The sequence below is a fragment of the Urocitellus parryii genome, chromosome 16 (genome assembly GCF_045843805.1).
Source record: "Urocitellus parryii isolate mUroPar1 chromosome 16, mUroPar1.hap1, whole genome shotgun sequence".
Classification (NCBI taxonomy): domain Eukaryota; kingdom Metazoa; phylum Chordata; class Mammalia; order Rodentia; family Sciuridae; genus Urocitellus; species Urocitellus parryii.
Window position 1 is genome coordinate 9,377,889 of NC_135546.1, and position 16,995 is coordinate 9,394,883.

At 41.0% G+C, this 16,995-nt stretch overlaps 1 protein-coding gene across 3 annotated transcripts in view; it reads right to left on the bottom strand.

Annotated features, from left to right (window-relative positions):
- Positions 1–8,359: 8,359 nt before the first annotated feature.
- Positions 8,360–16,995, bottom strand: part of Sumf1 (sulfatase modifying factor 1) — an 84,639-nt gene continuing 76,003 nt past the window's right edge. For all 3 annotated transcript variants that reach the window (XM_026383111.2, XM_026383110.2, XM_026383109.2), the window contains one exon: positions 8,360–9,457. In XM_026383111.2, coding sequence (XP_026238896.1) covers positions 9,347–9,457 — 111 coding nt within the window. In that variant the 3' untranslated portion in view covers positions 8,360–9,346. The remainder of the gene's footprint in view (positions 9,458–16,995) is intronic.

The following is a 16,995-nucleotide window of genomic DNA, read 5'->3' on the forward strand; positions in this document are numbered from 1 at the left end:
GAAGCAGAGGTTTCATTAATAAATATCAAATTCCCACTGTGAATGTGGTTGCGTCTTAGCAAAGCTCCCCCTGCTGAATTGGAAATCAACACATGTTCCTGAACAGAAGCAAATGTGCAGTTGGAAGCTGCCCTGAAACTGTCTTAAGAAACCATGACGGATGTTGAAGCCACTGGTAGAGTTAGGAGAAGCGACTAAGAAACTCCAGCATCTTTTCCCAAAGACCAAGGACTCAATCTTGCGGGGGATGTCCTGCCACGTACTTTTTCCGATGGAGCAGGATGCCTCACACTTTCCACTCCATCCTCCACTCCCTGATCTCAGCCCTTCATCAGCTGCACTCCTCTCAGATTTGAGCCCGGCACAAATAAGCTGATAATGGACCATTTGATTGTCATTACTTCCAGGAATGAATGTGTCCCATATACTCAGCCTTCTCCCACTCCACCCCTAAAACAAATCCTTTAGTTAAAAAAAAAAAAAAAAAAAGTAGTACTTTCAGGGGGAAAAAAGATGTGATGAAAACATTTCTTTTGAAAATGTGGGGCCCTAACTTGGATTTTTCATGGCCACAGTGAGATGCTGCAGTGTGACTAAGCACCAACCTTGAGAGTGTGCTATGGATTTAACCCTCCTGCCTCAACTACCTTTCCTAGAAGTACTTGCACTTAATTCTCAAAATCTGAAGAACAAATAGGCTTAGCAACTTGTGACCAAAGTCACGAATCTGTAAGTGGCAGGATAAAACTTTAAACCTAGACACTCCGGCTCCAGAGCCCATGTTCTTAACCACTAATCCATTCCACTTCCTCACTCTTTCCCTTGTTTTCTCCCTGAGGCTATCTCTTGCCCTAGTAATCTCTAGTTGACCCATCTCTTCCCACCCCACATGCAGAATAAAACTGCAGATTCAGTAAAACAATAGGACAGAAATTACAAAAATGGCATGAGTCCTGATTCTGCCTTATTCAGCCCTGTCACCCAGGCACCTGCAAACACTTAAGAGTCCTACTTTCTTTCCTACTTGTACACTGGGAATTCAAACCAAGAATAACTACTTCCCCCTATTACTGTGCTTTGTATTAAATCAGATCATGGACTTAAGGCATCCAGCACAGTGCCTGGCACCTAAGAGATGTCCCAGATTGTTAGCTGGAAGGTAAACCAGAGAAGATGTCAGAGACAACAATTTCCAGCACAATGAAGACAGGGTCCAGCATGCAAAAGCAAACTGTTTCAGAAAGAAACACTTTGACCTTTTTTGGCTTTATTACACAGTCACCACTGGAAGGGAATAAATGCAGAGTCCCACCACCATGTAACCCACCATGTAACATTGGGTGGAGGCTGTAATAGTCCAAGAATTTTTTTATTTATTTTTTTGATGGGGCTGGGAATTGAACCCAGTACATTTGAGGCAAGCATTCTACCAATTCTACCCCACCCATTTTAAATATCTGTAGATGTAGATGGACACACTACCTTTATTTTGTATATTTAGTTTTTTTTCTGTGGTGCTGGGAATCAAACTCAGTACTTCACATATGCTAGGCAAGCGCTCTACCACAGACCCATAACCCCAGCCCCACTCCAAGAATCTTGCATAACATGTACCTAATACTTTGTGAAGCACTTTTTGGGATTCCTATAGCAAAGTGATTGCATTTGCAGAACTAGGTAGGGTAGGCCATGCTCAGAATTTTCTTTTGGAGAAACTGGATCCATTATCACAGTCTCTGTGAAAAATATGACAGCCCAAGTCAGCTTCTTAACTTGCTCTTATAGTCACTGGAACCCACTTCTTCATCACCATCCTCTGAAGAGCTGGAGAAGGGATGGTCATTTTCTCCCAGAAAAGACCTAGTCCTGTTTTCTTCCCTAGATTGGCGGCTATCAAATTTGGGGGTCTCAGGATTCCTTTATAGTACTCTGAAGAACATTTTTAATGTGGATTATATTTGGAGACATCTAACATATTAACAATTAAGACTGGGAATTTTTTAAACATAAAATCTTATAAAGCCACTCCAGGAGCTCTCGGGCTACACACCATGTAGTCTCTGGAAAATTCCGCTGTATACTCATGAGATATTATGAGTGAAAAGGGTAAGTAACATCATCTAAATACTACTAAAGAAATAATGCTGATGCACAGACCCATGTGAAAGGAGGCCAGAGTCCCTAAACCATACTTTAAGAACTGCTAAGTTAGAAAAAACCCACTACACCAATTCCCATCAGTCTCCTATGCCAAACCCTAAACTATTGTCCTTCAGACAGCATCTTGATGTTTACATTAGGTAACTGATGAAGTTAGAATCTGGATCCAGGGAAGAATAAAATGAGAATGTAGAATTGAAAAACAAGGCAGAAGTACCTGAACAAGTCTACCTCTAAAACTGATGAAAATGTCATTGTGCAAACAGTGATTAAAAAGGAAGGAGAACAGAAAAAGGAGGGCAGTGGTGTTGGCCATGAGTTTGTTGATCAGGCCTATGAGATTGTTTTCTGGTATGCCCACAAATGACATTTTCATCAGTTATGAGGTAGATTTGAGAGGACAAGCCTCAAAATTTCACAATATATTAATGACCAGATCCAACTTTCCTTTAGGAAGATAATTTTATGGGATGGATAGGCCGTGTAGTATAGGGGGATTTCCAAACTCAGAGGTCTGGATGCCAGCATTTTTGTTTTGTTTTGTTTTAATGGGGGTCAAATTCAAACATTCAAGTGCAGTCTTTTTTTTTTCCTTGCTCTAAATCCATTTGGTGTCTGTTGATGGCTGCATCTCTATAGCTGACCAGACCCATCTGATCAGCTCCTGCACCTACCCAAGTGTGTTGTGCTAAACAATTTAAGGCAAGTATTAATATTAATTACATTTTACTCTAGAGAACATTATCCCCTAAATGCAGCCCAGGTAAGTAGGTGGTCACGTATGGAATCCATCCTAGATATAATCCCAGGTAACCTCACCCCAAGGCTCTTGTTGCAAGATGCCCAACTGCCTGTTTAAAAAAAAAAAAAAAAAAGCAACAAAAGAGATTAAAAGGCATCCTTTCTATGTCGTCTAAAGTTAAATAGGTAAAATCATACTTGGCAAGTTTGGGAGTAGAGAAAAATTGTGGACTTTGAAAAAGCAATTAACAAGGGGCCTTCCCCACAGGCACAAAGGAAGTGTAGGTGCACTTTTTATCAGTGCCACCTGGCAAGGAAAGGCTTATCTCTTTTCCCCTGATGGCCTGTTAGCCAGTTTTACTTTTCCCCTAAGCATTAATTCAGAGCGTCTAAAGTTACCCTGCTGAGGTGCCAAACTGACATGTTGCGAGAGAGAGTCCCTCTGATCAGTCTTCCATTTCCCTCAGCAAAGAAAACAAGGGGTTTGTCAAACATGGCCCAGATCCAGGGCAGGGAGAGCAATCCTATCCCAACTTCAATTATTCTGAAACGGAATCGCCTTGTTGCCTGACAACTGTGACTAATTCCAAAGGTCCTACCGGCCTTCTCACCATGATGACTTTGGGGTCAATTACCATTTGGGGGCAGATTAGAATCTGATCTGAAGCTGAAAAATTCCAACCTTCATCGGTGCTAATCCCTTGAACTTTCTAATCCTAAAGAGGACAAGTTTCAGAAAATAGCATTTCTCATTTCATCTCCTACCTGAATATCGTCTGTAACAATTTTGCTTAATCAAAAAATTAATTAAACTCCTGCCCTAATGGTCTAAACAGGAGTCACAGGAAGGAAGGAGTGCTGGCTAGCTGCCAAGGCTCCAGCTGAGGCTCCTGGAGTTAATAATTTCCATGGCATTTTAAGCATGAAAAACAACAAAGGCCAGATTTCACTAATAGCACAACCGATCCTGGCAAACCCATAAAAACGAGGCCTGCTTTGGGGGCAGTTTGTATTACAGAGAATTAAGTTTTCATAAGTAAAATGAAACCATCAAGAAACTGGCCTTTCTTCTATTTTCTGATATTAATCTGCAAACTTTGTAATAACTACTGGCATTAATGAAAATGAGTCATGAGTGGCTCTGTTGAGATCACCCATCAGGGACAGGGGAACAGAGTCTTGTAAAATTTCTAGTAAAATGAGCTCCCTGGAAAACCACCACCTCTTCCTCACTCTTGTTTATTTCTTGTACATTACATGAGATTCTGTGCTCCACGGAATGAATCATCTCTTTATAACCTACGTTGTAAACTGGTACCCCACAGGCTGAATCTGGCTACAGAAGCAATTTATTAAGCTTTCACAGTGTTTTTAAAATCTGAATTGGCTGCCAACATTAAAAACTCAGAAGACTTGATGAGTTTTTAATATCCTGCTCCTCCCGAGTGTCCCATCATCAAGCAACTCCATGAAGCCTGCTTTACCTGGTGACGTTTCTTGCCTGGCTCTGCACCTCCTTTCAGCCTCCTGAGAGCCAGCCTGCACGTCAATTCTCTCACGAGCACACCACTCATGTCAAAGTTAATATCTGTTGAAGGAAGCAAAGAGAAAGAATCACAAGCACAATATCCCTTAAATATTTAAAATGATGCCAGACACGGTGGCTGATCCCAGTGGCTTGGGAGGCTAAGGTAGATGGATTCCAAGTTCAAGGCCAGCCTCAGCATCTTAGTGAGACCCTGTCTCAAAATAAAAAATAAAAAAGGCTGGGGATGTAGCTTAGTGGTAAAGTGCCCTTGGGTTGGGATGTAGCTTAGTGGTAAAGTGCCCTTGGGTTCAATCCCCAGTACGAAAGAAAGAAAGAAAGAGAGAGAGAGAGAGAGAGAGAGAGAGAGAGAGAGAGAGAGAGAAAGAAAGAAAGAGAGAAAGAAAGAAAGAGAGAAAGAGAGAAAGAAAGAGAGAAAGAAAGAAAGAGAGAGAGAGAGAAAGAGAGAGAGAGAGAGAGAGAGAAAGAAAGAAAGAAAGAAAGAAAGAAAGAAAGAAAGAAAGAAAGAAAGAAAGAAAGAAAGAAAGAAAAGAAAAGAAAGAAAACTTATACTGGTCCCTTGTATAAAATTCCTGAGGTTACAGAACAGAAAGCACCATAAACTATTGAAGGTATTTTTTTTCTCCCAAAATATTCCTTTTGCTAAGTCAACTACAGATTTACTACACAAAGTTTTAAATTGCAACTTGACAACTCAGGATAAAAACATGATCTCTTTTGAAAAGGTGATTAAAAAGAACTAATTCTGGAATTCTCATGGATGAAAGGCCACTACTTTATTATGTTAGCAACAGAATTATCAGAAAGATAGTCCCTGGAAAATAGAAATGAGCAACACACTATTCTCCCACACCCTTGCACAAATCAACACTTACGTAAATAAATGTTCCTTTCCATTTCTATTTTTCCTGAAGGGTCATGTGGACAATTGAACTGCTTTGTCCAAAAGGGGTGGGGAACAGGGAGGAGGGAAATGTCTATAATGATGTAGATCTGCATTCTATTCTAAGCTGTGGAATGAACCGTGCGAAGTTTGAGACATCTATGCCATTTGATGTTTTCCAAGAAGGAAATGTCACTCTTGATTACCACCACCATCATCGCCCCCCTCCCACCCCTTCTAATCATGTTTACAAGACAAGAAGGAAGATACGCCTACATCCCACTCAACTAACACCCTGAAAATAAGGAAAGATTGTCCAGGACTCCGGACCAAAACAGACTGGAGAACAAGCTTCAGATTCCTTCCATGCTTCCATGGGGGTGAAAAATGAGAGTTAGAAACCAAACTAATATGAGAGCTACCAAAGTTTCAATAACGAAATTCACCCATCAAACACATGATTTGTTCTGCTATAACTTTTTTTTTTTTGGTTTTGGTTTTGGTTTTGGTTTTGCAGTACTAGGAATTGAACCCAGGGCCCTGCTCACTAAGCTATATCCCCAATCCCAATCCTTTTTATTTTATTTTGAGACAAGTTCTTGCTAAATTACATAGACTGGCCTTAGCCTTCGGATCCTCCTGCCTCAGTCTCTGGAGTCACTGGGATTATGGGCATGTGCCACTACACTACACCCATATGTTTCTTTAATGCAAGTAAGAAACCAGGCATAGTCGCAAGCCTATAATTCCAGCTATGGGGAAGGCTGAGGCAGGAGGACTGCAAGTTTGAGGCCAGTTTCAGTGAGACTGTCTCAAAAATAAAGAGCTGAGGATGTAGTTCAGTAATAAAGCACCCCTAGGTTCAATTTCCAAACAACAACAATAACAAAAACCCTCCTGGGCTTGGGTTGTGACTCAGTGGTAGAGTGCTTGCCTACCATGTGTGAGGCACTGGGTTTGATCCTCAGTACCACATAAAAATAAATAAATAAAATAAATGCCTATCAACAACTAGAAAAAAAAATTTTAAATACCCTTCTAAGTGACTAGAAAACTGAAGATGGAGGATAGTAGGATGTGGAAGTCGTGCTGGATTACAGATGATCCGAAAAATGTTTTGGAACAAAGAGGCACAATTTAAGAGCAATTTCCTTGTAATTTAAGAGAAAATCTTAGCAATATATAAAACCTTAAGAAAAAAATTAAAAATTTTTTGGAAGCACTGCACCTTTGTGGATTCTAGAATTACAACACTTTCCACCAGGCTAAGCTTTCTGAAGGACTGAAAAGGCAGATAAAGATGCTAAGACACTGCCCCCCCCCCAATAAAAAAATCATGTAACCACATCTATACTCACTGGGTAGGCATGGTGAGGCCCACCTGCAATCCCAGCAACTCAAGAGGCTGAGGCAGGAGGATTGCAAGTAGGACGCCAGTCTCAGCAACTCAGCGAGGCCCTAAGCAAAAATAAAGAATAAATAAAAAGGGGTGGGGATGTGGTTCAAAGGCTAACCGCCCTTAATTACATTCCCTGGTACAAAAAAAAAAAAAAAAAAAAGAGCCTATACTCCCTTGAGCCAAATCCCCAAGCCCAGATTTTTTACCTTTTGATGGAAGCAGCCTCCTTGAGGAGCACATGCCTACAGGAGCTTATGTCTTGGAGGCGGAGGAAGGAGGCTCCAGGGTAGTGCTGCAAAGGACTGGCCAGCTACAACGCTGGCTGCAAATGCCAGTGGAGATTTAATTAAAGTGCTGGTTTCATTCAGATAATTGTTTTGCTAGTGCTCTGGCACAATGAATGAAGTTCCTTAAGTTCTGAGTGGTCTGCCTTTGCCCCTCTTTTTTCCTTATGCTATTTGTGCACAATCTTGCAGGAGATGAGGTTCTTCAGGAATACATCTATGGCACTAAAACCAAAATAATCATACTGACAAAAACATCAGTCTGCTCATATATCAGTATTATAAAGTGTAGTGACTACTGCTGTCATCAGGGTGCTCTTCAGTTGGTAACCTACACTTGTGGTTCTGAAATAAAGGGCTTGTTAGGATTTTATGTAAATGTGCTCTGATTTTTATGCTGCTGCTAAAACATGCAATTCTAAAAGGCTGTGCCCAAAAGCACCCAAAAATATTTATGCTACACAACATTAATTAACAAGACAAGAAATCAAAATATGCTCACTATAAATATAATACTGTAAGAAATGAATGCAGGTGGGAGGTAACAAGTAAAAACAGAAACTGTACAATCATAGTGGTGACTTTGAGAATAAAATACCTTCACTCCTACATTAGCTACTTTTTACCAAGGTTTCTTTGTTTCTTCCTTTTGCCTGGGATTAATCATCGATTCCTGGAAGTTCATAGAGAAACACTTTATATCCACAAAACAACTGACCAACAAATGTAGCTAAACAGACATTGTTCAAGATTGTTCAAGACAAAAGTTTCAATGCCTTACAAGGTTATGCACAAGGTAGCAACCACATGTAAACACTTAGGAATGTGACTTGAGTTACTTTTGAAAAACTGACATAAAAACAAGCTTTTCCTTCAAGTGATGAGCTCTCGGGGATCCCTAGGACTAAGGGACTTGGATGGGTTCTAACAACAGGGACCTGAGGTTGGAAGCCATCCCTCTAAGACAAGGAGCTGTGTCCTGGAAGTGAAGCAGCTGCTGGGTTTGACAGGACGACCGGACTGAGGCATTGGCCTTGGATTTTCACTATCTACAGTGGCATTAAGAAGTAAGATCATAGTATGGCTCCTGGCAGAACAGCCTTGCTTTTTGGAATAAAAATTGTCATCAACTGCCCATATAGCAAAGTTAACAACTAGCTAATGGACAAGAGAAGAAGTCAAAATATATTTATTAATAAGAGAAAAAGTCAAAATATCCTCACTATACATAAATGTATGCATGTGGGAAAGTTTTCTAGCAAATAAAATACACAAAGATCACAAAGTTGTTTCTTTAAAGAAAAACAGAAAGTAGGGAATGAGAAAAGGAACCAAGGAGAGTGAACTCTGACGTGGTGGACACCAGTTTATTTGACACAGAACCTGATTCGAGCATCTGATATTCCATAACCCCCAGGATTTCCCAGTTCTCTGTTACAAAATACAGCATGACCTGGATATGGTTAATCCAAGGTCTCTTTCTTCTTCTATACCCAGAGTTAAACAGGTTTCCCCATTTAGTACATATTTCACATTCACCAGAGGCTTTGGGGAGAGGGGTAAATAGGGCTTATAACTGCCCCTCTGAGCCAAAGGCACTTAATATTAAAAGATAAAGCACAGTAGAGTCACCCACGGACATTCCTGGTTCAGAGTACTGAACAGTAACATACCATCGCTGGTCCACGTGGGATTCATCATAACAATGTAAAAGACACCGATTTCCTTGGAAAAACAAAGTGCAGTGTGAATATAAACAACTCACCCCCCTCACCCTCTTCTGAAAATAATACTTAGAACTCTCACTTTACATGATTAGTATCACCCCAGATTCACACACAGAAAAAAAATAGCTAAAAAATAATCTGTCATAAATTTTCACTATGTAGTAATGGTAGAATCTGATACCACTCACAGAATCTGAAAACCTCAGAGATGATGTTGTCCATCCTCTGCTTCAATAACGTGAGGAAACGCAGGCCCAGGCATGCACTGTTGGCCCCGGGATCTAACCCTGTAATGGAGCCAGGTAGGACACAGGCCTCCGGAAGCTCAGTGCAAGGCCCCTGCTCTCCCCTTCCTCTTATTTAAAAGGCTCTCAAGAGTAACATACAGCAATGATCTGTCAAGATGCACCACACCATAAAGCGCATGTGCTGACACAAGCCAGCGATTTGGTCTTGCAAGACAGTTCCTTTGGCCACTGGGCAGATATGTCACCCACCTCCGTCTCGGGGTGGGAATTCTTTGCACAAGACTGTTCAAAGTTCTGACGGAAGCCGAGTGCAGGTGAGAAACCGACTTCCTGGATTTGGGAAGGCTCCTCTTGGCTGTCAGTCCCTGGTGGGCAAGTGGTCGGCAGCACAGCGGAATCCCAGATTGGAGGCAGAGCTGTCGGGTGTGTTCTGGCTCCGCGCGGCACAGCGATACCTATAGCAGTAGGTCTGTGCAGAGAGAAGAGGTGATGTAAGTGCTTCTGGAACCCTCAACTTAGGGCTCAGGGCTCTGAACTGCACAGAGGCACCAGCTGTGGACAAGCAATGCCACCCGCAGCTGGATTTCCCCACAAAGCTCCCTCGTGATGCTTACCGGGCATGCTCTGCAAAAAGCAGCCTGCTCCGGTTAACCTCACCCACCAGTGTCATTGACCTTATGACACACACACACACACACACACACGGAACAAAGAAGCTGGTGTCATCATTACTCATAACAACAAAAAAGAAAACTATACACCCTTGGTAACTTATGGCACACTGATATGAGAGTCAACAGCCACTGAAAATCGTGTTCTTATGCAATTATTTAATCACACGGGCAATTCTCATGCTGTGGTGTTAAATGAAAAAGAACACTAAATGGTATATATGGTTGACCCCCATCTGTATAAACACAGAAGCCAAAGTGGAGGGCAACTGGAAGACTTAGAACACACTACTATATATGAGGTCACTACCTTTGAGCAATAGGGTTTCAAATTTTCTATATAGTATGCATATATTAGTTTTGACATTATAATAATAAAGACAAATGGCAATCAAGAAAACATTAAGAACAACATGACAACATCACTTACAAGCCAACAGACTGCCAAAAATTAGCAGGAATACCACAGACAAGCAAGGCTGTGGGGAAACACTGCTTTAAAAAAAATCCTTGTGAAATTGAAATTACAGTAACTCATGGAGCTATACAGTTGTCTGTGTGTTTTGTTTATGTATAAATTGCGAAGAGCAAGGTACAAGTACATAAAGGCACACAAACTCACTGAGCACCGAGTACATGCCAGGCAAGGTGCTGGGTGTATTCCTCTGTTATTTCATTTGATTACAAAGTCTGGAGACACTGAACAAGTTATTCAAGATGACTGAGTTGACAAAGGAAGTAAGATCCCAACTCGGGTCTAAGTATGGCGTGCTTGCCTCCCCAGCAAGATTCTGCACCCCTGGAAGGAAGGGTACCACCCTCTTTTCCCACCATACAACACACAGGTCCTGCAATGTACACACACAAAACACACACACACACACACACACACACATTCAGGACAGCACACAGTAGGTATTCAGGGAATGAGGATAGATCACTGGATACAAACACTTCAAAAGCTCCCCGATTCCAAATATAACTAGACATAAAACTGGGATTGTTCTGTGGTCCAACATAACTGTAAAAATAAACTAGCTATCCTGCGCATCATGAGCACAAATTCTGAGCTGACGGGGTCAATCTCGGGTCCCTGCCAGCTGGGTCAAGACTCTGCACAAGAACCATGGAACTCATGCAAAAGAGATAATTTGTGGAAAGGAAAATAGGTCGGCATGCATAGTTCAAAAAAAAATCTCTATTATTCTCTCTTCTCTCACAAAAGTCAAAGGCTTCTCATCTTCATAAAAATTATCTCTGAAGTTGACAGAGCAATTATTTAGAGCACTTCCACCATAAAAAGAAAGACATTTGCTTTCTTTTCTAGAGACAGAAAAACAATAGTGACTAACCTTCTCATGTTCTTTGTGGCCACAGAGGAATATGACATATTACCTCAGGTAGACAAAGGGACAATGAATTTTAAAAAGTACTTAAAATAATACAAAATGAAAGGCATCTATCACTGTTTGACCCCAGCAGCATGGAAGCTCTCAGACGTTGAGAGGTGGCCACATGGGGGGACACAGCAGAAACCTCACTCCACACGGGCTCTACCCATGGGCTGCGGGGACACAGCAGCTCCCACAGATACCCCAGAGTGCCAGCAGCCACAGTGCATCAAGGATCAAGTTCCAGGGGAGACAGGCAGGCAGACAACTCTGATGTTCCTTCCCCATGATTGTGTCACATGTGTTGAGAAACAATCCAGCATTTCCTGATCGCCTACTGTATGCACCGAGAGATGAGATCCAAGCCAAGGCCCAGTCCAGTCTGCTAGAGAGCACAGGCTGGTTAGGAAACAAAGAGCACACATCGAACAGCTACCAAACACGCTCGGGTTACACCACCTCATCACAGGGGTGAAAGAACTGGCCTTGCAGAAGTCAGGAGAGGAAATACTACAATATTTGTGGAAGGCAATACTTGACCAAGGTGGGACATATATGATTGCAACAACAGTTCTCTGACTTTGGGACACACAAGAACAGCCCAGAGCACTCATTTAACATAGAGGTTCCTACGCCACACACCAGGAGATTCTGATTTCCTAAGTCTGGTGTGGGGCCCAAGAATCTGCATTTGTAACAAGCTTCCTCATGGGGCACACTGTGAGTGGCCCTGATTTATAGGACTTAGAAAGGAGGAAGGAAGAAAGAGTAAGTGGAATCAACAATGACGTTAGAAGCATGAAAAAGAAAAACATCAGGCAAATTAAGAAGATGACAACAAGACCATAACCTGGCCAAGTCACAGCATGCTTTATTTATTCATTAAATATAGGACAGCTTCTAATATGCTGGATGCTATTTTAGGCATGAGGGATATAATCAGAGTAAGACAAACAAGATACCTGTTATCAGGGACCTTCCACAGGGAGTGGCTGGACAATAAAACACTGATAAACCCAAGACTATTTCTGGCAGATGTCATCTCTGAAGAAAGTGAGGCAGAGGCTAGGGTTTGGCTCAGTGGTAGAGCACTTGCCTCGCACGTGTGAGGCATTAGGTTTGATCCTCAGCACCACATAAAAATAAATAAATAAAATAAAGGTATTGTGTCCATCTTGAAATAAAAAGAAAGAAAGAGAAACAGGGAAAGAGGACTGAGAGTGACAGAGGCAGCTTGACCTGGTGTTCTGGAAAGAGTGCTGAGGCTGTGGCACGTGAGCTGAGTTGCCCAAAGGCTTGGAGAATGGGGATAGCCATGACTGGTACAAAGATAGGTAAAGATAAGAGGCAGGAAATGCAGGTGGATAAAAAGGACAGAGTCACCTTACACTACTCTCAGCACAGAGAGGAGTTTGGACTTGGTAGAAATGAAAACTGTGGTGAACTTATATTTTGCTGATTTACTCATCAGCAAGGGCAAAATCCAAAGCTCCTTAATATTTAACCTTAGGCAGAGCCTTTCCGGATAAAATGGAGCTATTTCCAGAACTGTTAACACACCTCACCTTTACTTTTACAAAATCATGTAAAGCACTAGGCAAATGAAGTCCTTATAACTGTTACTAACACTCTCGATCACACAAACTCACTTTGCTTGTCTTATCTGACTTCTTGGGTCACCTCCTCCTCGCTAAGACAAGGGAAGCACTGGCCAGTTTTTCTTTGTCAGCCCTTAGAGATGCTGTGTTTGACTGTAGGAAAGTTTTATTTTTCCATCAATGGCAAAGCTGAGTGGTATCTCCAATGCTATGATATAAGACTCTGATTTCTGTTGAATGGGTCTATGCCCATGTACTACAAAACCCAAGATTTAAGAACTCTGAAGAACTATTAGTACTCATCCAGAGCACTGTGTTGAGAAAGATTTTCCAGCTATGCGGTAGAAGAAAAGAAATCTGTGATAGATTAAAAAAAAACTTCTACCATGGCCATATTTGAAGGAAAAATAATTCCTTCATTTTTAAAAAAAAGTACATAAAAAGTTTGACAGAAAACCATCAAATGGCAGGGCACAGTGGCACACACCTGTGATCCCAGGGGCTCTGAAGGCTAAGGCAGGAGGATCGAAAGTTCGAAGCCAGCCTCAGCAACTTAGTAAAGCCCTAAGCAACTTAGCAAGACCCTATCTCAAAATGAAAAATAAAAATGGCTCGGAATATGGCTCAGTGGTTAGGCACCCCTGGGTTCAATTCCCACTACAAAAATAAAAAGAAAAGAATACCACCATCAATAGTAGAAAACTATCAATAGATTTCTTTAGGAAGAAGATGGATGATTTTTGATATTTTCATTTTTATCTTTATATTCATTTTCCCATTTTTATGCAAAAAAAATTTGCTAATACAAAGAGAAGCTTAAAAAAAGAAAAGTGAAGAACTTAATCCTTAAAACAAGTCTCAGTGCAATAAACCTTGAGAGCCCAGGTTCATTACCTGTGAAGAGTCAATTCCCACCATCATTCCATTTCAAATGCACTCATTCACTCTGCAAATATTTATTAATAAGCTGTTCATTTTAAATGTTAATAACGAGCAACTAATAGAGCAGACAATTAGAAGAGTAAATGGCCTGCTTATAAATGCCCTCACTGCTCTTTCTTGTTTATCCTAACTCTACTTTTAGCACTTTCACTTTTAAAAGGTGGCTGAAAAATGGGTCATTCTATTAAGGACAGGAGTAGTAGGAAGGGCCTGTTTCAGCCCCATTTCATCAAAATAGCTAATTACTCTGTGAAATTGGTCTCCGTATCTGTGCTAAGAATTTGACCCTGGACTCAGAAAATCAATCCCTTTAAGATAATGACTTAGCAGCCTTGGGGCTCTGCAGTCAAGTGGGACCTTAATATTGCTCTTGTGAGGGAAAGGTTATTTTTAAGGTAATTGCAGCACGTCTGGAATAAAACCTTCTAGGGAACCATGCCCCACCACCCAGGTCTCTGGATTTCCCACCTAGAGCTCTTCTGACCAACACCAGACCAGCTCCTTCGCTCACCATCTTGGTGGGTGGGTGGGTAAGCATTTCGTCATGGACTGCTCTCAAGACCCCAGAGGTTCAATCTAACACCACCAACAACCACAAAACTAGTATTTCTCAAATACCTACTATGAGAACTGTTCTAATAACCTCAAATGCATATTCACTCAATTAATCCTCTCAATGATCCTATGAGGAAGGAATTATTTGTATCTGCATTATATACAAGAGGAAAAATGGAGGTTGAGATGTTAACAGTGTCCCCCTACGGTCACACTGCTTCACAAGCATGGATCCAGGATTCTAGCCAGCTGAATCCCATCCCCACCTCTGCTCCTAACTTACATTCTGCTGCATCAACGGCTTCTATGCCCTCATCTCCTCACTAAAGTTGTACTTTAGACAGATTTTCAGAAACTTATGGAGGTCATCAGAGTTCACTTTCCCAGGCAAACTAGCTGTGGACCAGGATCAAAAGTAAGCTATCTTCTGCGAAAGGTTAATTTTTCTCCTCTCTCTCTTTTGCTTTGCTTTTTGAGACTATGTTGCCCAAGCTGGCCTTGAGTCCCAGTCAAGCAGCTGGGATTAGAAGCCCATCACAGAGCATGGCTCTAAGCAAGGTAATAATAAAAAGTAAATTATATTTTTCTTCCTTCTTATTGAATTCCTTTCTTTTATTGATTTGTCAGCTATGACATGACAATATTTCTAGAATTCTAACTATTTAGGAGTTTGGTTTTGGTTCCTTCTTCAAAACAGAAGGGGTAAAACAATTATAATAAAGATAATGATTCAGGATAAAGATGAGAGGAGTAATGTGTGTGTGTGTGTGTGTTTACTGGAGACTGAACCCAAGGTCTTGAACATGAGAGGCAACCACTCTCCCACTGAACTGAATCCTCAACCCTCTATTTTTTAATTCAAGACAGGATCTCACTAAATTGCCCAGGCTGGCCTTAAACTTGAGATTCTCCTGTTTCAGCGTCCCAAGTAGCTAAGACTGTTAAGATTTATGTTTTCTTTTTTATCAAAGTTAAACCTGCAATGCAACAAAGTCATATTTACTGTTTCCCGGGTGGAGCAATCTTAAGTTAGGGAAATGTCAGATGGAGCCATCTTAAATTAAGGAATCATGTGATCAGAATGGAGCCATTTAAAAAATTCTCTAACGGGTACCTAATCACAACTGGGCCCTAGTCCATGCCTACCCCAATTTTAAAATTAGCTAATTGTGTAGACTGTACCCCCAAACTCTTCCTATCAGGAGCAAGGGGCAGTACCTCATTAGGGTAAACCCTGGTGGACTGCCTGCGCAGGCGTGTTTGCTCCCTGGTTTCCCCTTGGGAGGGCGCCCTTCTGCAGAAGGAGCTCTGACAACCCACTTCCCAGCATGTGTTTGGTTTCGTCTGGCACTAAATATTACTAAACTTTTACCAAGTACTTACATGTGCTGCCATTTATTCCTCATAAAACCTCAGAGTGACTGTGATTATGATGTGCCTCTTCCAAATATGAAAACTGAAGATTGGAATTTGCCCAAGGTCACATACCTAGCAAGCAACTATTGTGGCTCTCCTTCCCAGATCTAATTCCATAATTCATTTCTTAATCATTTTGTAAAAGCTGCCACTCTTAATCTGGTAGAAAGGCTAACACTGCTGTTTTCCTAAATTGATTGAAATAACCACAAAAACCTATAGTATGTACAATTTACTGGCCAAGATCATGGCATTGCCATTTTTCTCTGGAAAAGGCTGTAATTCCACGAAGTTTTGTCATTCTCTATTCTTTTCTTCTGAGGATACTCCCATCACTCTGAGCCTGACTAAATTCAAACTTACCCTTCAGGTGGACTAAGAAAAGTTTAAGTTATATAAATAAAAACTTTAAATCCACCACTATTTTTATTTAATTTATTTATTTTTGGTACTGGGACTGAACCTAGGGGCACTTAACCATTGAGCCACATCCCCAGCCCTTTTTATATTTTATTTTGAGACAAGGTCTTGCTATGTTGCTTAGGGTCTTGCTAAGTTGCTGAGGCTGGCTTTAAATTTGTGCACCTCCTGCCTCAACCTCCCAAGCCACTGGGATTACAGATCACACCTGGCTTACCACTAATTTTAAACAAAGACTTCTAGCTAATAAATCAAAGGAGAGTGATAAAAATTAATTAGCCCAAAAAAGACAAGAACAAAAAAAGTAACAAAAAACAGATGAGACAAAGAGAAAAACAAATATCAAGAAAGCACATTTAAGTCATCCATATCAATAATCACAATAAATATAACTGACCTAAATACCTCAATTAAAAGGCATATTGTGCCAATTAATTCAATAACTTGAATAAAATGGACAAATTTCTTTACAGTTACAACTTATCAGAACTTAACTGAGGGCTGGGGATGTGGCTCAAGTGGTAGCGCGCTCGCCTGGCATGTGTGCCGCCCGGGTTCGATCCTCAGCACCACATACAAACAAAGATGTTATGTCCGCCAAAAACTAAAAAATAAATATTAAAATTCTCTCTCTCTCTCTCTCCCTCTCTCTCTCACTCTCTCTTTAAAAAAAAAAAAAAAGAACTTAACTGAGTAGAAACACCCTATATAACCCATCTATTAAATAAATTTATAGTAACAACTTGTTGTGGTTTGAATGTGGTTTCAGTGTCCCTCAAGACTTCATGTGTTGAAATTTAATCCCCATTGTAAGGTATTAAGAAGATGGAAATTTAACCCCACTAGTATTTAAGGTGGGGCCTTTGAGAGTGATTAGGATTAGATAATGTCATTAGGTAGAGACCCCATGATTAAATCTTGGGGGTTTTATAAGAAGAAGGAGAAAGACCAGCACACACACATATATGCCCTACATATAGACCCCCATATCTTGCCTTTGGATGCCCTACACCA